The sequence below is a fragment of the Bufo gargarizans genome, chromosome 2 (assembly GCF_014858855.1).
Source record: "Bufo gargarizans isolate SCDJY-AF-19 chromosome 2, ASM1485885v1, whole genome shotgun sequence".
In the NCBI taxonomy this organism is placed as follows: domain Eukaryota; kingdom Metazoa; phylum Chordata; class Amphibia; order Anura; family Bufonidae; genus Bufo; species Bufo gargarizans.
In genome coordinates this window covers 185175751-185199199 of record NC_058081.1, presented here as the reverse complement: position 1 = coordinate 185199199, position 23449 = coordinate 185175751, and the positions used below count along the sequence as shown (strand labels likewise).

The 23449-nt window shown below is 42.9% G+C and overlaps 1 protein-coding gene across 1 annotated transcript in view; it reads left to right on the top strand.

Annotated features, from left to right (window-relative positions):
• The window catches only part of LOC122927672 (dual oxidase 1-like), a 260004-nt gene that overhangs the window by 180797 nt on the left and 55758 nt on the right, over positions 1-23449 (top strand). Inside the window, exons 24-26 of the mRNA XM_044279744.1 lie at positions 8659-8889; positions 17594-17693; positions 17975-18024. Of these exons, the coding sequence (XP_044135679.1) occupies positions 8659-8889; positions 17594-17693; positions 17975-18024 (381 nt within the window). The remainder of the gene's footprint in view (positions 1-8658; positions 8890-17593; positions 17694-17974; positions 18025-23449) is intronic.

Here is a 23449-nt window from a genome sequence, read left to right as displayed (position 1 = left end):
CTATTTTGCGCAAGCGCATAGATTAAAATTACATTGCCGATATTTCGCATTGAAAAAAATAATGAATGGAGATCGCAAATTCGAATAATACATCTGTTATGTCACGGTCCATGTTGTGGGACTATTTGTGCACTTCTAGTAAGCATTTGGTGGCTGTAAATATGACCTGAAGGTATTACAGGCTTGCCTGCCTTTAAAGTGAATGGGGCCCGCCGCGAACTTGCAGTTCGCGAACATTTGATCGCGTTTGCGAACCGTCCCGGCCGATGTTCGGCCTTCACTAGTCGTCAACATAGTAGTGATTCTGAAAGAAACTGGACTATGATTTGCCCTAGGCCAAAGGTATAGATTTAGAAAAGCAGAGGTCCTTGAAGAGAGGATGACACAAGGAGGTGGTGTAAGAATGGCAGGCACATTTATTAAGACACCGGTCTTATTAAAGGCCCATAGCTGCCGATGGTTCCGCCGAAGTTCTAAATGTAAGACAGCTTCCTAGCTGTCTTACATTCAGACCATTTTCTACACCTAAAACAGGTGTAGAAAATGGAAATTGAGACAGGCCTATTGGCCGTTCCCTGCCTACATCACACCCACAATTTTAGACCTGGTGTGAGCGGGGCAAAGTCACAGATAGCGGTACAACTGAATAGTAAATTACCCCCTTAATGTCTAATCTGTGAGGTATGAGCTGATCGAGGAGAGGGCCAAGGCCATGAGACCAAAAGTAGAGGGAGTTTGTAACAGAACAAAGTGGTTGACGGTGCCAAAAGCAATAATGTGTGGGGCAAAATAATAGGGCAAAATGACACACGTTCCGTGCATAGCACACGTCCGGAACTTAGTCCTGCAGTGATTCGTTGCCAAATACCCCGGGGGCCAGGACGTCTTCCGGCAGGCCAGGAAGATCTCTGGCCATTTTAGAAGATCTTACACGGCCATGGCTCGCCTTGCTGACGTTCAGCGGTGACACCACCTGCCCGTCAGTTGTCTGATTTGTGACAGCCCGACACGCTGGAACTTAACCTTGTAACAGGAGTCTGAAGAGGAGTCAGAGGAGGATGGTGCCGGGGCGGAGGAGGAGCAAGAAGAGCATGCTTTAAACGTTTCTGGGATCCCTGGTGTTGTCTGTGGATGGGGGGGAGGAGAACGAGGACGACATTATCCTGGATGATGAGCAGGAGCCAGGCCACTCCACCGCTTCCAGTTTAGTGCAAATGGTGGCCTTCATGCTCCAGTGTTTGAAGAGGGACCCTCGTATAAAAGGCAAGGACCAGTAATGGGTGGCAACGTACTTGGACCCCCGGTACAAACACAAAATGGCGGAAATGTTACCACCATCACAGAAGGCTGTCAGAATGCAGCACTTCCAGGCTTTGCTTTGAGAAATGCTGCATTCTGCATTTTAAGGTGCTGGCAGAGGAATTTTCACTCACAGAGAAACCGTTGTGGGTACCAATCCAACAGCGCATGGAAGAAGAGGGCGGTTTGAAGATGTGTTGGTCACTTCGGATATGAGATCATTCTTGCAGCCAACCCATCGACAGCCGTCCTATAGATCGAGCCTCGGGGAACGCCTAGACTGACAGGTGTCCGACTACATCGGGTTAACGGCCGATGTGGACGCTCTGAGAAGCGATGGACTAATGGGTGTGCAGGCTTGACCTGTGGCCAGAGCTGGCACAATTTTCCATGGAACTATTGGCTTGCCCCTCGTCCAGTGTCCTGTCCTAATGAGAGCCCACAAATATCTGCCACCACCCAGAACAAATCATCGTCCCTGTCTTAGGTAAATACAGTGGCATAAAAGGCCTTTTATGTCCGTTGAAAGCCTAATTTTTGGGGCCTGTACTGGCCGACAGTTACATTTTTATCCTGTTCACAGGAGAAATCCACGGCACACCATGTGCATTACATCAATTAATCGTTAACGATTAATTGATGTAATGCATATGGTGTGCCGTGGATTTCTCCTGTGAATCTATTTGACGTCTGTCCTCTACTAGCACCCACCATCTAGGGTGTGCAGATCTCATATTTTTCAAGTGTACATTTTTATCCTGTGACCGCCTAATGTACCTCCAGCCACAGAATCCAAAGTTCTTTGCTGTCAGGTGAACGTCTATTGACTAATTTTTGGAGCCTGTACTGGCTGACAGTTACATATTTATCCTGTGTACGCCTAATGTACCTCCAGCCACAGAATCCAAAGTTCTTTGCTGACAGGTAATGCCTATTGGCAAATTTTTGGGGCCTGTACTGGCCGACAGTTAAATATTTATCCTGTGACCGCCTAATGTACCTTCCTCAACGTCGCAAAAAATGTTGCCAACCATTTTTTCTGATCGCGTCCAACTTAGGTCTGGTGGAAACCCAGTTGCTGCAGTAGGCTGCGCCTATTTTGCGCAAGCGCATAGATTAAAATTACATTGCCGATATTTCGCATTGAAAAAAATAATGAATGGAGATCGCAAATTCGAATAATACATCTGTTATGTCACGGTCCATGTTGTGGGACTATTTGTGCACTTCTAGTAAGCATTTGGTGGCTGTAAATATGACCTGAAGGTATTACAGGCTTGCCTGCCTTTAAAGTGAATGGGGCCCGCCGCGAACTTACAGTTCGCGAACATTTGATCGCGTTCGCAAACATTTGATCGCGTTCGCAAACATTTGATCGCGTTTGCGAACTGTCCCGGCCGATGTTCGGCCTTCACTAGTCGTCAACATAGAAGTGATTCTGAAAGCAACTGGACTATGATTTGCCCTAGGCCAAAGGTATAGATTTAGAAAAGCAGAGGTCCTTGAAGAGAGGATGACACAAGGAGGTGGTGTAAGAATGGCAGGCACATTTATTAAGACACCGGTCTTATTAAAGGCCCATAGCTGCCGATGGTTCCGCCGAAGTTCTAAATGTAAGACAGCTTCCTAGCTGTCTTACATTCAGACCATTTTCTACACCTAAAACAGGTGTAGAAAATGGAAATTGAGACAGGCCTATTGGCCGTTCCCTGCCTACGTCACACCAAACAATTTTAGACCTGGTGTGAGCGGGGCAAAGTCACAGATAGCGGTGCAACTGAATAGTAAATGACCCCCTTAATGTCTAATCTGTGAGGTATGAGCTGATCGAGGAGAGGGCCAAGGCCATGAGACCAAAAGTAGAGGGAGTTTGTAACAGAACAAAGTGGTCGACGGTGCCAAAAGCAATAATGTGTTAGCCAGTACAAAACTAGTTTAGTATTCTTAAGAGAAACAGGTTTGATACCTTTTAATGGCCAACAAAAATAGAAGCAATGATGTTACATAGCAAGCTTTCAAGACTACTTCAGTCTCTTCATCAGGCACAGAATATCAAAGAGATCTTGAAAATAAGTCCTTAATTATTTCAGATATGTGGTGTGAACGTTTTCTAAGTTCTAAGTTTATGCCTGTGTAATGGTGGAGAAGTGGGTTTTGGGGGAAGAGGATTGTAAAGTTGCGTAGAGAGGCTGCTGGGACTGAAGCTTTCTATCATGTTGTCAATCTTTTGTTTGAAGTACCGTATGTGGCACCGCCAGATATAGGGGTTATTAAGACTGGTGTCAAAAACGCTGGTTTTATTAAATGACCCCCTATATTTTTTGTGCTATGTTGGCTAACAGAGGAGTAGACCTTATACAAAGCATCATAGCCAGATAGCAGATCCACTTTAACAACAGGAGAAGCATAGAGCGGTCTCTGAAAATATAGGCTCACTTTTACTTACAATATTATATAACATAACGTAGGAGGCTTATTTTGGATGATGCAAACACTTCCAATTGCTGTAAATTAAAGTAACCTCCCATACACGAGGTGTGTCAGGCCTCACTGGTATGAGTCAGAGTTAGGAAGTGTCACAATTGCAAAACCACTGAATCATCAGATTCATGATTTCTAAGCACATTAAAAGACAAGACGCTACATGATATATTGCACGTGCCAATTGTTCCATATGCAGCCGCTGATTTTGGAAAGCAGTTTTCAGTAAGCTGTATTCAGTAATTCAGCAATGTCACTGATCTAAGAGTATGAAAAAATAGAGTTGTTTTATTCATTTTGCAGTAATTGTAACATTGCTATTGAACTTTACTTTGGGTTGCTTAAATGAGTTAGTTAACCCCTTAACGCTCAGCACCGTACATGTACAGCGCTGATCGGGTGGGTGCAGGAGCTGCGCCCGCCCGATCTGCAGCAGGGGTCTGGCAGTCACTGATAGCCGGACTCCTACTGTATGTGCCAGCATTGGTGAAATCGCCTGCATTAACCCCTGCACGACTGCGGTCAGCGCTGACATCGGCACGTGCAGGCTTCAGACGTGTGCAGGGTGTCCATTGGGTCCCCACGCTGCTGTGACAGGGACCTGATGGCAGGGAAGGCAGCCCGATGCCTTCCTTAGGCATTTTGGCTGCCTTCCGGGAGAGCCTGTGAGATCCAGCTGCCTGTAATACACTTACAGCCAATGCATTACAATACCGAAGCATTGTAATGCATTGTAAAGGGGATCAGACCCCCAAAAGTTGAAGTCCCAGAGTGGGACAAAAAAAAGTATGCCCCCAAAATAGTACCAATCTAACCGTCATCTCATCCTACAAAAACATCTCATCCTACAGACTATGGAGACACTAAAACATTTTTTTTTGGTATTAAAAATGCTTTTATTGTGTAAAACATAAATAAATAAAAATATACATATTAGGTATTGCCACATCCGTAAGAACCTGCTGTATAAAAATATCACATGACCTAAACCCGCAGGTGAACACCGTAAAAAAATAAAAAGTGTCAAAAATGTTTTGTCACCTTACATCACAAAAAGTGTAATACCAAGTGATAAAAAATTCATGTGCACCCTAAAATAGTGCTAATCAAACCGTCATCTTATACCAAAAAAAATAAACCCCTACATACGACAGTCACCCAAAAAATAATAATATATGGCTTCAGAATATACCACAGATGAACATTGTAAATAACATAAAATAAAAACGGTGCCAAAACAGCTTTTTTTTTTTCCTTGTATACTGATGAACTGAGTGTGCCTTATTATTGCAAGTTAAAACATAACTTTTGTTTAGTTTAATAAATAAAATAAGTTGACACACTAAATGAAGTATGTGACAGCACTTTCTAGAGGGGGAGCAGAAGGGTGCTGGCACATGTATGGCCCTTATCAGTTCCTTACCTGGAGGAGGACTAACCTGACAATTAAGTAATCAGGGGGGGGGGGGTATGTTCCTCAGCTTATGAGCTTTCCCTAAGCCAAATAGTCTATAGGCATGGAATCCCTAAATGGCTGTAGTCGGAGCACTCGCCCTGAGAAGGGCGACCCCCAGCCACTGGAACCTCGGACCTGTGCTAAAATTCCCTTATAGCGTCTCTCCCTAGAAAATCTATTCCATCATCCGACGTGTTTCGCCAAGTAAAAATTGGCTCTTCGGGGACATGGATTTGTTAGTATTGCAGAGCACTATAAGCAGTGGCAGCGCTTCTGCTTACATATCAAGGCAGTAGTGAAGTGTTGACTTTTTGGTGTCCTATTTATGGCGCTAGTCTCCACTTACCAAAATTACCAACCAATGGGCATTGTAGGGGGTGCCGCCCATAGTCTGCTTCCACCTGAACTGGCGACCAATCCCGAACGGAGACGTGCGGTCTCAAGGCACAGCCTATTGCAGTGCCGGACTCACTGCACTCCGCTCCTTACCGGAAGTGACGTGGTCCGTGGGCCTGCATGTTGCCATGGGGATCTTATTCCGCATCCCCGGCTGATTCTAAACTCTGCAAGTCTTTGTTTACGATCTGTTTATTAACATCATTTTAGGAAGCAAATACTATTGGGTAGTGACAAGGATATATCAAATGGCGCAGATAATAAGTATATATTACAACACCAGATCTTGACTTATATACTAAATGAGGTGCAGTTCAATAGTATATACTTATTCCATTTTAAGGATATACTCCAGTAGTTACAGGAAAAGGAGAAGGAGGAGCAATAAATATTGAGCTTTGTTTGGCTGTTAACCCTTGCTTTGTTACTGGAAAAAATGGATTAAAATGGAAAATCTGCCCAAAAAGTGAAATTCTGAAATGTCATCTCCATTTTCCATTAATTCTTGTGGAACACCTAAAGGGTTAACAACATTTGTAAAATCAGTTTTGAATACCTTGAGGAGTGTAGTTTCTAAAATGAGGTCACTTTTGGGTGTTTTTTTTTTATTATGTAAGCCTCACAAAGTGACTTCAGACCTGAACTGATCCTTAAAAAGTAAGTTTTGGAAATTTTCTTAAAAATTTCAAGATTTGCTTCTAAACTTCTAAGCCCCAAAAAATAAAGTGGAATTCACAAAATTATCCAAACATGAAAGAGACATATGGGGAATGTAAAGTAATAACTATTTTTGTAGTTGTTACTATCTATTATAAAAGTAGAGAAATTTAAATTAGCAAATTTGCTAATTTTTCTGAATTTTTGGTAAATTTGGTATTTTTTTATAAATAAAAATGAAATATTTTGAATCAATTTTACCACTGTTTTGAAGTGCAATATGTGACAAGAAAACAGTCTCGGAATGGCCTGGATAAGTAAAAGTGTTTTAAAGTTATTACCACATAAAGTGACACATGTCAGATTTGCTAAAATGGCCTGGGCAGAAAGGTGAAAAATTGATTAGTCCTGTAAAGGTTAAAGGGGTTGTGTCCCTAATAACACTTATCCAATTTCCCCAGGTCATGGGATAAGTGTTTGAACATTGGAGGGTCCAACAGGTTCTCTTTTATAGGGGTTGTGTCCCTAATAATACTTATCCCCTGGCCAGGGGATGTGTTTGATCACTGGAGGGTCTAACAAGTTCTTTTTTAAAGGGCTTGTGTCCACTTAAGCTGTGGTTAGGGGATAAGTGATTGCTGGGGGTCTGACCACTAGGACCCCCAGAAATTACAAGAATGGAGGTCTGCAAGTGCTGTCACACTGTCCCATGAGAATGGAGAGGTGGTGTGCATGTGTCCTCTGCTACTTTCACTTCTATGGGATGGCTGTGAGTAGTATACTCAGCAGTCTCATCGAAGCAAGTGAAGTAGAGGACCCACCACAGCTCCATTCTCATGAGGTAGTTCTGCGGCACTCCCTGACCCCCATTTTCATGATACCTGGGGGTTCCAGCGGTCGGACCCCCCAGGGAATACTTATTTCACAGTATGGGAGATAAGTGTTATTAGAGGCACAACTCCATTTAAGAGGCCCTGTCACCGCTCTTGACATGTCTTTCTTTAGGGAGTACTCATATTGCACATAAAATCATTTTGAAGCATAGTCTCTTATAATACTATTTTGTTTGTTTCCTCTGTTATTGTTTCTAGAAATGTATTAATAAATTGCAAATTGGGTGTTACTAGGTGTGTCAGTGCACATTCCTGCACTGTCCAATCAGCATTGCCACTGTCTAAATGTGTAGGGGCATGCCTATCATCACTCCACAGTAGAGCTCTCAATCTAAGTTCTCTATCAGTATGTATTTCAAGTGTGTGAGGAACCTGGAGTAGAAACTCCATTTATGCTCGATAATTGTTATTTTATATTGGAATTTTATAGTGAATATAAATATTTCATAAAATAAACATCAATAATGGTGACAGGTTCTCTTCCAAGTTCATTATTCCATTTTTAGCCAACCAAATTCTTATCATTCACATAGCAGGAGCTTTGTTTTACCTATTTTAAAAATTATATAATTATGGCTGAACGCAGCTATCAACATCTGAATGCAGATGGATTTATTGCTGTTTTTGATAAAGGATTTCAACTTCTCCTGAAATTAGTCCAATCTAATAATGTACATGATAGTGTTGATCACGAATATTCAAATTTCAAATTTTTATTGTGAATATAGGTACTTCGAAAATTCGCAAATTTTTCGAATATAGTTATATATGTTCGTAATTTCGAATATTCACATTTTTTTCCCCTTTTTTTTTTTTTATTTGATTTTAATTTTTTTAATCAGTACACATGATCCCTCCCTGCTTCTAGCTTGTGGGCCAATAAGAAGGCTGCAATATACTTGACTTTAGGAGTAGTAGTGTTTGCGAATTTTGCTCTATATTCATTTTTTTTCGAATATTTGCTATATTGCTATATATTGTTGTTTTAGAATATTACGAATATTCGAAAAATGAAGTTATAGCAATATAGCGAATATTCGAAAAAAAATCGAATATAGAGCAATTTAGCTAATATAGTGCTATAATCTTCTTTGTCTAATAGTTGTAAGTTGAAAAATTCGCAATAAAAAATTCAATGAATATTCTACAAAATATTCGTGAAATATTGCGAATTCGAATATGACCCCTGCCGCTCATCACTAATGCAGTATAAGAATCTGCTCACTAGAAACTGCTTCTTGGTGGCACTAAACACATTAGGTGAATGTTCTGAGAAGGAAAACTGTCATTTTTAAAAATATATATATTCAAAATGAAAAAATCTTATATTTTGCGTGATCTTTACAAATGTATGCCTTTATATTCCTCTCCAACTCAAGTTGGTTTTTTTTGTACTAAAACACTTAAAGTGAATTATAATAATTTTGCCATTGTTATACAATGCACATTAAGACATGTTCCTAATTTTGCTTGCAGATTACGCTGTTGAGTCACAGCACTCTGGCGTTGGTGAAGTATCATTACCAGGCATCATTATATCCCGAGGGGCAGCTGCAAGTATCTCATTTATGTATTCCTACATACTGCTCACTATGTGTCGCAATCTCATCACTTTTCTAAGAGAGACCTTCTTAAACCAATATATTCCTTTTGACGCTGCAGTGGATTTTCACAGACTTATTGCAAATACTGCTGTTATATTAGTAGGTTAGTACTATGCTACTATGTGTGACTTTTACTTTGTGATAGGAAAAATATAAAGAGTCCAGCTTCTCCAAAAGTGATATTCTTTAGTCAAATGAAAAATGTGCAAATAAAATCCATACTGCCCTCTCCATACAGGATTTTGGACCTCACTTTAAATTACTTTGTGATGTACTATTATTAGGTGCTAGAGATAAGTGAATTTTTTGAAAATCGTTTCAGGTACAATTCAAATGAATTGGTCAGCAGATTTGATCTGGCTATAAATAAATTCGACCCAAATTTAAAGTGCTCAGATTGCCCTGAAAATTTGTGTATGGCACCCTTAGGTTTTCTGGGACTGTTTCCAACCCCTTTCAAACATTATAATGCAAAGACAGCTTTAAAAATATCAAAGTTACATATATGGCTATGGGTAAAAAGAAATGCATGGTAGCCAGTAATAACAAACTGCCTGTTTAATAACACACTGCACACTTGGATTTGTTATGCTTTTAAAATAATAATAATAAAAAACTGTCTAAAATACAGTCTGCTGTTGCCTATACACACATGGTGGTATCTGCAGAAGCGACCACTTGTTTTTAACAAGCAGTCTAAAAATTATCCCTTTTTGTGGAATAGCAATGGGTTTGCTGTTGTTAAAGATAATACATATGTACTGTATATTCTATCTTCACCAATTCCACCACTACAAATGTAGGTGCTGGGGAAGTGAAGAAGCAAAGATTTTGCTTTGAGCAAGTTGTCTAAAGTGTGTATCTTGGGGAGTAGCAGCAGGTCTGGTGTTATGTTAAAGAAAATACATATATACTGTATATTCTAGATCCACAAATTCCATGCAACAAGTGCCAGTCGGTGACAGTGTGCCCGATTTCCGGTAAAGTGAAGAAGCAATGGGCTTTTGTTTTTACAACCGCAGTGAAAAATATCTGCCTTTTTAAGAGCAGCAGTAGCAGTACAGTATGGAATCTGAGGGAAAAGGCAAGAGATGTGTGGCTATGGCTATATAAGGGTAGTAGTAGGGGCAAATGTGGCAGTAGTACAGTATCAGACATGATGAAAAAGCAGACAAGAGCAGCCCCGCTGTCAGGAATGGAAGATCTATTCACTGACATCAGCTGGAGATGTATGAATGTCTTTACAGATCTATGAGTTAGAAGTATAGACCGGCACTCTGCATCTGGGGTCACGCAGAAGTAATTGAATATGGTAGTTTACTTATTAGTAAGCAATGATTAATAAAACATAGAGATGCATAAATAGTGGAGATACTACTCCTAAAATTTTATTGCACGCATGATCATGCCTTAAAAATATGCTGAATACATGTAACAATAAGATAAAAAATAGATACTATGAATATAAAAAGAAGGAAAATATAGAAAAACAAAAGGTAAAAACAAGTATATACTCAAATGTCCAGGATGATGATGATAATTTATAATCCGGTATAGAGTCCCTCTCCCAGAATTGAGCCGGGTTGGTAAACTTGTTTCTTTCAAAAATACATCAATTAGTAATAATTGTGTAGTCCCATGATCTAATAGGCCACAATAATATAAAACTGGCTATTAGTTTAATCTACTGTATTATATTGCGCAATACCAATATGATTTTATTTCATATAGCTAGTCATGGCAATCTAATAAATTATCGGTACTTCAGCAGTTCCTGGAAAGGTCCAATTTGCGTAATTTAATAAGTGTGGTTATATAGGAGAGTACATTTTCATATCGATACTCCGATCTCAGGGAGATATGATATATGTAGGAGCGAACCAGTATTAATCTATGTCTCTGGTGGCTTCACACCATGCACTGGTATACTGGCTGATGTTACCTCTCCTGAAGTCTTCGCGGATTTTGTCTGCTGCCGTGTGTAATGGTGTCCCACGTGGCTCTGTAGCGAGATGCTCGGATGCTGAAGCACAAGCGCAAGCCCATGCGGGTAGGTGTACTAGCCGTTGCTGTGTAGTCGGCAGTGTATGTGTGCAAGTCTGGGCGTCCCATGTGGTTCTATGTTGATGCGCTCAGATGCTCAATAGCGTACATGGGCCGGTATGGATAGGTAGATCGAATTCAGAGTAGCTCTTCCCAATATTAGATCAATCAATGTTTATCATGGTATGGAAGTATGTGGGTACAACAATAAATTTCACCAGAAAAGTTTCGAAGTCTCACTCTGACTTCTTTATCAGTGATAACCCGCAACTTTCCAATTTTACGCTTTTAATCTGGAATGGATTGTTAGTTCATATCCCATTTTTCTAGAATTAGTTTGTTCATGAGCTTTTCCCATGATGGGTCCATCATGCATAGTAGTCTAAATTGTGTTGAGACAGATTTAAGACGAATAAAAAAATAAAACAATTACAAACACAATATAACATAACGATTAGACCGGCAGACAAGTGGGGTGCTATGGTCATCTTAGAAACTTATTCTTATCGAATGTTTAGATATACAGATTAAGGTAGTTCAGGATAGGCTCGTCTGCTGTACCTAACAGAAACCTACAGCAAGGAACAGCCACATTCTCTTTTCAAGCTGTCACATACCCAGATGGCTCCTCAACATACCGGCAGGTCAGTTCAGACACTTAAAAAGGAACTGCACAGATGATAAATTTGAACAGGAAGCGGAAATACTGACAAAACAATTTATCGCTAAAGACTACCCCACTACAGAGATAGAAACATCTTTGACTAAAATCAGAAACCTGGACAGAGGCACTTTTTTCAATGAAGACAACATTAAAACCAACACAAAGATAATGACATCCGTATAGTATTACCTTTTAATGCACATCACAAAATAACTGAAAGGATTATAAAAAAACATTGACACTTCATTGTGAAAGACAAGCTGTTTTACCCATTCATCTCCACTCACCCACATATAGTGTACACAAAAGCACCAAATTTAAGGTTGAAAATTGCACCGTTTGTCAAATCACATAAAAAACGGAATAAGACAATTAGTGACTGGATGAATTTAAAGGGGTTTTACAGATGTAACAGATGTTGCAACTGTAAAACAACCTCCATTCAAAAGAAGACAGACACATTCCACTCAACAACCAATTCCTACACACATGAAATCAAGGATTTCTTAACTTGAACACCACTAATGTAAACAATATGTGGGAAGAACCAAAAGAACATTAAAGTAAAGAATATCAGAACACAGTAACAATATTAGGATCGGCTATGAAAAACATTCACTCTCCAAACATTTCAAAACACATCGCAACCTAGACCCAAAGGGTTTTATTTTTGCAGCAATAGAGCAAGTTGCAGAACACTGAAGGGGAGGAAAACAGATTATGCAAATGTCTTGTGTAGAGTCTAAATACATCTTTGAGATCAATACACTTCTACCTGTAGGTCCAAACGCTGAACTTGAACTATTTTGCTTCCTGTAGCTCATGGGGTGGGTGCCTCAAGGCCGACGACGGATCGGATTCAGGCTGTTTACCAGCACCCCAAACCCCCCCTTGGAGTGAGGCCACCTTCCCATATTTCAGCCCTGATGTGACCTAACCCATACGTTCAAATGCGGAAAATAGAATCTAGCAGCTGAACATAGGGATTTATGATATGGGGATTTGCGGATCTCAAGATTTATACCGACCAATATTTGGATTTATTTTAATAATTTATATAAAATTATAAATATTATAAATATTAATTTATTTTATTAATTTATATATTTATGTCCCTTTTTATTTTATCCTCATATTTCTATTTTTATTATATGATGCATCATATACTATGCATTATACACTTGTTCACACTATGTGAAAAAGAGCCCACTCTTTGGCCTTAAAGAAGTGATCCATGTGGAATATTGATCATAGTTCATGTAGTCTTTATATGTGATTTGCATATGATTACTTTGCGGACAAAAGGTAAACCTGTTGGATGCCACTAAAAACAAAAGATATAAACAAATAAAAAATATATTAAAAAGATGCAATACCAACGCATCTTACTACATTGCCTATAAACCTGTGCAATATATAAATACCAATTTGGACTAATATGCATGATGGGAAAAGCGCATAAACAAACAAAATCCTAGAAAAATGGCATATGAACTAACAATCCATTCCAGATGTTCTGTCCAGCCCTGAGAGGGTTAAAAGCGTAAAATTGAAAAGTTGCGGGTGATGAAGAAGTCAGAGTGAGACTTCGAAATGCGTCTGGTGAAATTTATTGTTGTACCCGCATACTTCCATACCAGGATGAACTTTGATTGATCTAATATTGAGAAGTGCTCTCTGAATTCAAGCTGCCTATCCATACTGGCCCATGTACTCTATTGAGCATCTGAGCACAGCAACATAGAACCTCATGGGACGCCCAGCCTCGTACGCATACACTGCCGACTATACAGCAACGGCTAGTACACCTACCCGCATTGGCTTGCGCTTGTGCTGCAGCATCCGAGCATCTCGCTACAGACTCACGTGGGACACCATTACACATGGTGCTGGCTATACAGCAGTGGACAAAATCTGTCAAGACTTCAGGAGAGGTAACAGCGGCCAGTATACCAGTGCATGGTGGGACGCCACCGGAGGCATAGATTAATACTGGTTCGCTCCTACATATATCACAACTCCCGGAGGACGGAGTATCAATTTTAAAATGTACTCTCCTATATAACCACACTTATTAAATTGCACAAATTGGAACTTTCCAGGAACTGCTGAAGTACCGATACTTTATTAGATTGCCATGACTAGCTATATCAGTATCGGATCCAGAGCCTGGTCTCGGGAGGGGCACTTCCAAATTATTTTCTGTCTGCCGCCACAAAACAATGGTGCTTATAGAACAAACTACACAGTGTAGAGGTATTTTGGGTGGCACAGTGTATGCTATATGTATATAACAAACATATTTCACTTAAAAACTTACAATTACTTGGCTTGGCCCTTGGGGATCTCGGACACCACTTCAACACTTTGGCTGGGGGGCTCGGTGGAGCTGATGTGTTTTATCCTAATGAGAAAGATTTCATAATAAGGATTTGGAGAAGGGGCAGAGGGATAGCAGAGAGAGGCTGGTGCTGCTACTAGAGGGTCATACAATGGGGGAGTAAAAAAGCCCACCATAATGCCCCCCCCATTGGTAATAATTCTCCTTATAATAGACGGTGCAAAACAAACCGCCTTGTAATGCCCCCAGTTGAGCTAATATCCCCATAGTGGCCCCATATTGTGCCAATATAAAATACCCCTTTATAGTGCCCCCAGTAAATGCCCCCATAGTGCTCTTCTCTCCCTTCCTCCTAGTGCGCCATAATGTACCAGTATAAAATGCTGCATATATAGTGCCTCAGTACATGCCCTCAGTGTCCCCCATAACTTGCAAGTATAAAATACACCTTCTTAGTGCCCCCGTAGATGACCCCATAGTACTCCTTTCCCCCCTTCCCCATAGTACCCACCATAATGTGTCCCAGTATAAAATGCTACTGTACAGAGCCCCCGATATAAAATACCCCTTCTTTGTGGCCTCAGTAGATGCCCCTATAGTACCCCCAATAATGTGCCAGTAATAAGAGTGCCCCTAATAATGTGCCAGTAATAAGTGCCCCCAATCATGTGCTAATAAAATGTGACCCCAATCATGTGCCAGTAAAATGTTCCCCCATAGATGCCCCCATCACGTGCCACTAATAAGAGCCCCCCAATCACGTGCCACTAATAAGAGCCCCATCACGTGCCAGTAATAAGAGCCCCCATCATGTGCCAGTAATAAGAGACCCCCATCATGTGCCAGTAATAAGAGCCCCCCATCACGTGCCAGTAATAAGAGCCCCCATCACGTGCCAGTAATAAGAGCCCCCCATCATGTGCCAGTAATAAGAGCCCCCATCATGTGCCAGTAATAAGAGCCCCCCATCATGTGCCAGTAATAAGCACCCCCCATCATGTGCCAGTAATAGGCACTCCCTCATCATGTGCCAGTAATAAGAGCCCTTCTCCCATCATGTGCCAGTAATAAGAGCCCACCCATCATGTGCCAGTAACAAGAGCCCTCCAATGTGCCAGTAACAAGAGCCCCTTCAGAGTGCCAGTACCAAGAGCCCCCCCCAATGTGCCAGTAACAAGAGCCCCCCCAATGGGCCAGTAACAAGAGCCCCCCTAATGGGCCAGTAACAAGAGCCCCCCAATGTGCCAGTAACAAGAGCCCCCCTAATGTGCCAGTAAAACTATTTTACATATAAAAAAGAAACACTTATACTTACCTCCATGCAAGCCTCTTCCGACCTGTGTCCCGCACTGTATGGCTCAGGCGGCGCCATGACATCATCGCGCCGCCTGCACAGGCCTCTGATGGCTGCCGGCCTCTGATGGCTGCCGGCCTCTGATGGCTGCCGGCCTAGTGCCTGCAGCCTATCAGAGGAAGGGGAAGGGACATGCCTCTCCCTCCCTTGCCCCGCGCAGCACAGGCATCTGTATCGCTGTCCTGAGGACGGCGATACAGATGACTATGGAGATGAGCGCTTCCATAATGGAAGCGCTCATCACCCTGTGCCCTGCGGCTGCCGCCCACTTCTGAGCAGCTCGGGGGGGGGGGGGGGGCAATTGAAATAAAATCATACTAGTATTGCGCAATATAATACAGCGAATTAAACTAATAGACAGTTTTATATTAATGTGGCCTATTAGATCACGGGACTACACAATTATCACTAATTGATGTATTTTTGAAAGAAACAAGTTTACCAACCCGGCTCATTTCTGGGAGAGGGACTTTATACCGGATTATAAATTGTCGTCATCATCCTGGACATTTGAGTATAAACTTGTTTTTACCCTTAGTTTTTCTATATATTTCTTCTTTTTTATATTTATAGCATCTATTTTTTTTATCTTATTGTTACATGTATTCAGCATATTTTTAAGGCGTGATCATACGTGCAATTAACTTTTAGGAGTAATATCTCCACTATTCCTGCATCTCTATGTTTTATTAATTATTGCTTACTAATTAATAAGTAAACTACCATATTCAATTACTTCTGCGTGACCCCAGATACAGATTGCCGGTCTAGACTTCTATCTCTATTAACTTTTTATTGACTGGGTGTGTCAGATTAGACCTAGTGCACCTATTACATCCTAATCAACAGGTGAGCCACCACATTTTCTGTTATATATCTTTACAGATCTATGCCTGATTTATTGTCACAAATGCAATTTTCCACAATTGTGATGGCCACTTGCAACGCTAAATACCTTCTCAGACAGTACATTAATGGCAAACTGGGCCAGTTCCTGCGACTGGTCCAATCTGCTGACCCAAAAGTCTATGGGGTCAGGGTAAATGTGAGAGAAAGGTATATATCTGTTTGTTCATGTTTGCCAGGTTGGTGCTGCGGTTGAAGAAACTGTTCCAACATGTTCAGCAAACTGCATTGCCTGATGCTTCTTATGTTACTTGTAGAGCTAGCAGTGTCAGAGAAAGTGGGGCGATGACTTAGTAGGGGTTAGGGAGGGGCCCTCTGATGGCAGATGTCTGTTGTTTAAAGCTGTGGCAAACTGGGTACAGAGCGTATCCTGGTAATACAACACATATTCCTGCCCCTTTCCATGTTTTGAGAGTATAAGACAGGGATGACAAAATAATGATGGCTCGGTATCCTCTATCAATCAGACAGTGGAATCCACTAAGTGGTGCAGCAGCAATTTAGCCAGGTGGGAGTTTATTTGGTACACAAGTGGGTTACAGGGCGTGTATAGCTGTTTACTGCTCACACATTCCGTATTGGACTAACAATGGAGCGGAGGATGAGGAGTGGATGGAGTAGGAGAGGCAGTAGCTGATGATGATGACGATGATGATGACAACAACACTGTATTGCTTGTGGATGTGGCCAGGCTACTGATGACCGAGAGAATTATTTTGCTCACATTGCCGGCTGGTTTGATTTTTTTTCCACAAATGACCCCCACCTCAGATGCTGAAATAGAGCTGTAGTTGCTATGTCTAAGATTGAATGGCCACAGCTTATGTTCTGCCTGCACAGCTTGCACACTACAATGTTTTTGTCAGCTGAAATTGTGGAGAAAAATGTCCATGCAGCAGATACTCACACAAAGCTACCACCAGTCATGCATAGTCCAATGCAACAGTGACTGATAGTGTTGACTTTTCAGATTTCTGTCTGTGGTTTGTCATTTTTTTTTACACAAACTGGGCAGATAGCTGGCTGAGACACATTAGGATAAAAATGAGTACTGCGGCTTTAAATATTGATGTACAGTGCAACCAGAGCCTCACTGAATGGCTGCAGCCCAGTGACACACACTAGTATACTACACTATACTGGGTGTGAACCTATCATTACCCTAGATAAAACCTCTCTATCTGAAGTATTAAATGCAACAGGCTGCTATATCTTTCCTGAGACATTTGGAATTTATTCAATCATCTGTATTAGGTCCTCTTCAAGGAGGTTGAAGGTTGAAGATGGCACTGTATGATGATTAGCAGGATATCTTTGAGATGCATTCAGCCATAATGAGCATTCATGTAATTATCTTATATAGAGGGTGGACATGGAGATTGGGATCATAAATGTATCTGTCACTCCTCCCAAACTATTTAAGATACAAGCTTTTATTGGTCTTATAATTTGTATTAGATTGTATGATCTTATGCCACTATTGCTTCTTTGTCTTACAGTTCTTCATAGTGCTGGCCATGCAGTCAACATTTATATGTTTTCCATTACTCCTCTTAGTACCCTCTCCTGCCTGTTTCCCAAAGTTTTTGTAAATGATGGGTAAGTTTAAGATACGTTAATTTTAAAGCAGAATTGCAAAAATATTTTTCCAATAATTCCATTATTAATATAGGCATAAGCTTTATCGTGAAGCAGATCTGTCAGGGCTCCTATGCTCCCATAGGAAGACACTACAAAGGCATATTTTTGTTCAATTTTAATTAGGTTCCTCATCTTGTTTTAATAGAAAACAACATAATAACACTACAGTTACTGCAGGCCATTAACTTCAATGAACATAAACATTGCCATTAACAGAAAATCAATATTTCTCTTTCAAGGTCTGAAATTCCATATAAATATTACTGGTGGTTTTTCCAGTCAATCCCAGGTAAGTTAATTAAAAATAATGTAAAAATTGCCATCTTTACACAATGTTTTAGCCCTAGTAATCACCATTATAGATCCTACACTTAGGTTCAATATTACCTTAACTGGAACACTCCCCAGATATAATATGCTTCACAATAGAAGGAGTCAACAACGTTCCTTAATAAATAATCAATTTTATTGATACATCATTATAAAATAAATATATATACAAGTAGAGAATACAAAAAATATACCCATGCCACTGTATTGCACTTTACTAATATGTAAAGTAATTATGCAGCACCCCGTAGTGCCCGTGTATTTATTAGAACATACCTAACCTAAAAGCATCTATGAAATCGGAGCATGATATCTATACAAACTTAGGTGCAGGAAAGGTGACTTTCCTATAAGTCTTCCCCCCCAAAATCAAAATGGTGCCTCTCTGTGATGCAATCGATGATGTCATAACCAACCGTACCACCAAATCATTAGATGCAATAAAGAGAAGGGACAAAGACTGGCCAATACTAAGTTAGAGTGACTGAATAATCCAGTGTTTCTATTGAAGTACTTAGTGCGAGTGGCAGGGGATCCTCTACGCGCGTTTCACATTCCTAGCTTTGTCAGGAGTAGTGGTTATACATATCTACCTCATATTTAAATTGGGCCTCCACCAATGAGCTGCCCCATAGCATATCACATGACCTTCACAGTCGCCTTGTTACAGCTCATGACCCGTCCTCTCAGCCGGAGAATAATTTGCTACTCCCACGCCCCCGAGACACGTGACGGAGAGGCCGGTCCAGCGTCATATGATGCTGACCGCCACCGTCACGCCGTCTCCATGGAGAAGGAAAGAAGCGTCCCCACTAGAAGGTTGTCATGCGCACAGATGTAAAAATAATATTGAAATTAATATTTCTGATGAGCAGAATACCAAAGGGCCTCTCTACATGGGACTAAGTACATAATATATATGATTATATATCACAACTGCTTAAATGAATATATGTGACTAGTGAGTCTATTCATATTATTGATGTGCCAATACTAACTCCCTCTGACGTGCCATGATTACTAACGACCTCTCTACATGGGACGAGGTCAAAATAAAACACACATCACTATTACATCAATAAATATAAGTGGCTTGTAAATCTACCTATTAAATACGCTCCAATGCTATCCACCCTTATATAGTGCCCTAATTACTAATAATCCATCACTATATAGAATCAAAGTGCTTGGTTCCAACACATTAAAACCAAATATGAGTCATAATCATCCCTGAATTGGGGCACAAAGTGCAAACTGCTTATAATAGTGTTGAATAAAGATTTTTTTAAAAATAATTCATAGCAATATAAAAATATTATTAATATTCTGATAAAATCTCTGTCGGGATTCGAACCCGTGACCAGCCACATCCCAGGCAGTAGCCCTGCTTACTAGGCTACCATCCTCTCTGGACATTCCTCCCTGAAACCTATTAGTTAACCTCAGTCTTGCCAAGCCTTGCTCATCACCCTTGATTCCCCACACCTGGTACTTCCCTATATAAGTCCAGCCTCTTGCACTCTAGCTTGCTGATTATTGAGCTCCTGAGCCTTGATCAAGCTTCTCCTCATCTGTTGCTCTTGCTACTGCTGGAAGTCCACTGCTGACCAGGAATTGCCTACCGACTACTCTTCTGCCTTATCCCTACCTACTGAACTGCTACCACCGTTGCCATCCGGATTGTCTGACCACGCTTACTACCTGCCTGCGGTCCTTGCCACTGGGCTCCACTCCTACCTCCAGCCAGCGGTCCTCTGACACAGGTGAGCCTGTAGGACTGTTACAGAATAATCAGCCACACTATGGAGTCCGCAATGGCCACTCTGCGTAAGCAGGTCTCTGAACTTCAAGAATTTGGTACTACATATCAGGAGAAATTTGCCCAGCTCCAAGTCGTAGTCCAAAGCCAACAGAGCGAGATTATTGAACTACAGAGGCAACTCCTGGACGTCCGCGGCACGGCTGCAGACACCCGCATGCCACTCCCACCAAGATTCGGCGGTGATAGACGTCAGTATCTGGGGTTTCTAAACCAATGCCGCATCTATTTTCAGATGTACCCGGCCCCCTTCACCACCGAGAAGAAGAAGGTGCTATTCATGGTCAATCTCCTGACGGATGAAGCATTAGCATGGGCATCACCATATGTGGAGACTAACAGTCAGCTCCTGAACAACCTAAACAACTTCATCACCGCAATGAGCCAAGTCTTCGACGACCCCAACCGCTGTGCGACAGCCGAGGCGCGACTACATAGTCTGCGGCAAGGGAGACGCTCCGTCGCCGAATACACCGCTGAGTTTCGCCGTTGGGTCACGGACACCACCTGGAACCCAGCGGCACAGAGGAGCCAATTCCGGCGAGGCCTGTCCGAATTAATAAAGGACGAACTCGCCAGAGTTGAGGCCCCGGACGATCTGGATGACTTCATTCAGTTATGCATCCGGATAGATCAAAGACTCTCCGAGAGGAAGAAAGAAAGACTCTGGTCCTTGGACCACAGACCCACTTATTCCTTCTCTTCCACCGCCCAGCGCGACCCCCGGTCAGCAACTGAACCTATGCAGGTCGACGCTCTACGTAGGTCTCTATCCACAGCTGAGAAGGAGAGACGGCTGGCCGAAAACCTCTGCCTCTACTGTGGGGAGCCGGGTCATTTTGCCATCAAATGTCCTCATAAGATCCGAAAGACTATTGCCATCACGGAACTAAAGGAGCAACCACAGACTCCAACCCCACCAGCAGCCCCTGAAAATAACAACACGGCGGCTCATGGATCCCACTTCATCGTCCCCATCCTCATCGAGATTGAGGGGCGACAACTCCCCTGTTCAGCGATGTTAGACTCCGGGGCGGAAGGCAACTTCATGGACCGAACCTTCGCCCGCGAAAAGAATATTCCACTGACAATCAAGGCAGCCCCCGTTGACCTGGAAACCGTCGACGGATCCCCACTCTCCTCGGGGCCGGCCACTCACGAGACCACCGAACTACAACTCCTCATAGAACCAGATCACCGTGAAAAGATCCACTTCTCTCTGATCGCCTCCCCGAAGTTCCCAGTGATCTTGGGCATCCCATGGTTGGCCACCCACAACCCCTCGGTGGACTGGGAAACCCGCTGCATACGATTCCCGTCCGAGTTCTGCACGCTAAATTGCTCCCACAAACCCGTCCTTCCACCCGAAGACACCACCATCTCAAAACTATCTGTCAAGGATCTGCTACCCCCTCAATACAGTGAGTTCCAGGATGTCTGCGACAAGAAAAACGCAGACAAGCTGCCACCACACCGACCCTACGACTGCCCTATAGAACTGTTGCCCGGGGCCGAAATACCCTTTGGCAGTATCTACTCCCTCTCAGAGCCTGAACTCAAGGCTCTGAAAGAGTACCTGGACGAGGACCTGAGGAAGGGGTTCATCCGGCCCTCCACCTCTCCCGCGGGAGCCCCCTTTTTCTTCGTAGAGAAAAAAGACTCCTCCCTGCGTCCCTGCATAGACTACAGAAAGCTTAATGACATAACCGTAAAAAACCGGTACCCGCTCCCACTGATTTCCGAACTCCTTGAGAGACTCCGGGAAGCGAAGATCTTCACCAAACTCGACCTTCGAGGGGCCTACAACCTCGTCCGAATCCGCCCTGGGGACGAATGGAAGACCGCCTTCCGGACACGTTATGGTCATTTCGAGTACCTGGTCATGCCTTTCGGACTCTGCAATGCTCCCGCCACTTTCCAGCACTTCATTAACGACGTCCTCAGGGACATGCTGGATCTGTTTGTAGTCGTTTACCTGGACGACATCTTGATCTTCTCTGAAGACCTCGAGCAGCACCGCGAACACGTCCGCAGGGTACTGCAGAGGCTCAGACAGAACTCTCTCTATATCAAGCTAGAGAAATGCGAGTTTGAGCAAACCACCACTCAGTTCCTTGGATACATCATCTCCCCAGAGGGCCTAAGTATGGACCCGGGGAAGGTCCAAGCTGTGATGAACTGGCCCGTTCCGAAAAACGAGAAGGAGATACAAAGATTCATTGGCTTCGCCAACTTCTATCGGAAGTTTATCCGGAACTTCTCCAAGGTCATAGCACCAATCACCCAACTCACCAAGAAGGCAGTCCCCTTCTCCTGGACACCCGAGGCCCAGGAGGCCTTCACCAAGTTGAAACTCCTCTTCACTTCTGCCCCAATCCTAATCCACCCGAACCCCGAGCTCCCATTTACAATCGAAGTGGATGCATCAGACTCTGCGGTGGGGGCAGTTTTGTCACAGCGGACAGGGGAGAGGATGCTATTACACCCGTGCGCATATTTCTCCCGCTAGATGTCCCCCTCTGAGAAGAACTATGACATCGGGAACAAAGAACTACTGGCGATCAAGGATGCCTTCTCCGAGTGGAGACACCTGCTGGAGGGAGCCACCAACCCCATAATCGTACTAACTGACCACAAGAACCTCGAGTTCATCCGCAGCGCTAAGAGACTCTCAGCCAGACATGCCAGATGGAGCCTATTCTTTTCCCGCTTCAACTATCTCATCACCTATCGCCCTGGATCAAAAAACGGCAAGGCTGACACCCTCTCCAGAATGTTTTCCGAGCCCTCACAGAGTAACAAGGGCCAAAATAACATCTTGCCCGAGAGAAGGGTCGTAGGGGCCACCTACTCTAAAGAACTCCTGGGCACAATCAAAGAAGGATATGAAAATGACCCCTTCCTCTCCCACCCCACAGGCAATGTCAGCCTTACGTTTAAAAACGGTCATTGGTTTCATCAGGACCTACAACTATATGTACCAGAAATCGCACGGCTCGAAGTGCTCAAACTCAACCATGACTCCAAGGTGGCCGGCCATTTTGGCACAAGAAAGACCCAGGAGCTTCTCTCCCGCTCCTTCTGGTGGCCAACATACAGGGAGGACATCAAGAGGTACATCTCCTCGTGCACGGTCTGTGCCCGCAATAAGACTCCTCGTTCCTCTCCCGTGGGTCTGTTACAACCTCTCCCGATTCCCTCCCGCCCCTAAGGCTCGATCTCCATGGACTTTGTGGTAGACCTTCCTCCTTCAAAAGGGATGAACACCATCCTGGTCGTGGTCGACCGTCTCACCAAGATGGCCCATTTCATCCCCTACAAAGGCCTACCCACAGCCAAACAGACGGCCGATCTTATTCTCAGAGAGTTCTTCAGGCTGCATGGGATCCCGGACGACGTGGTCTCCGACCGAGGTGTACAATTTGCCTCAAAGTTCTGGAAGAACTTCTGCCTGGCGCTCGGGGTTAAAGTGAACCTGTCCTCTGCTTTCCACCCTCAGTCAAACGGGCAGACGGAGAGAACTAATCAGACCCTAGAGCAATACCTACGCTGTTTCAGCTCCCAC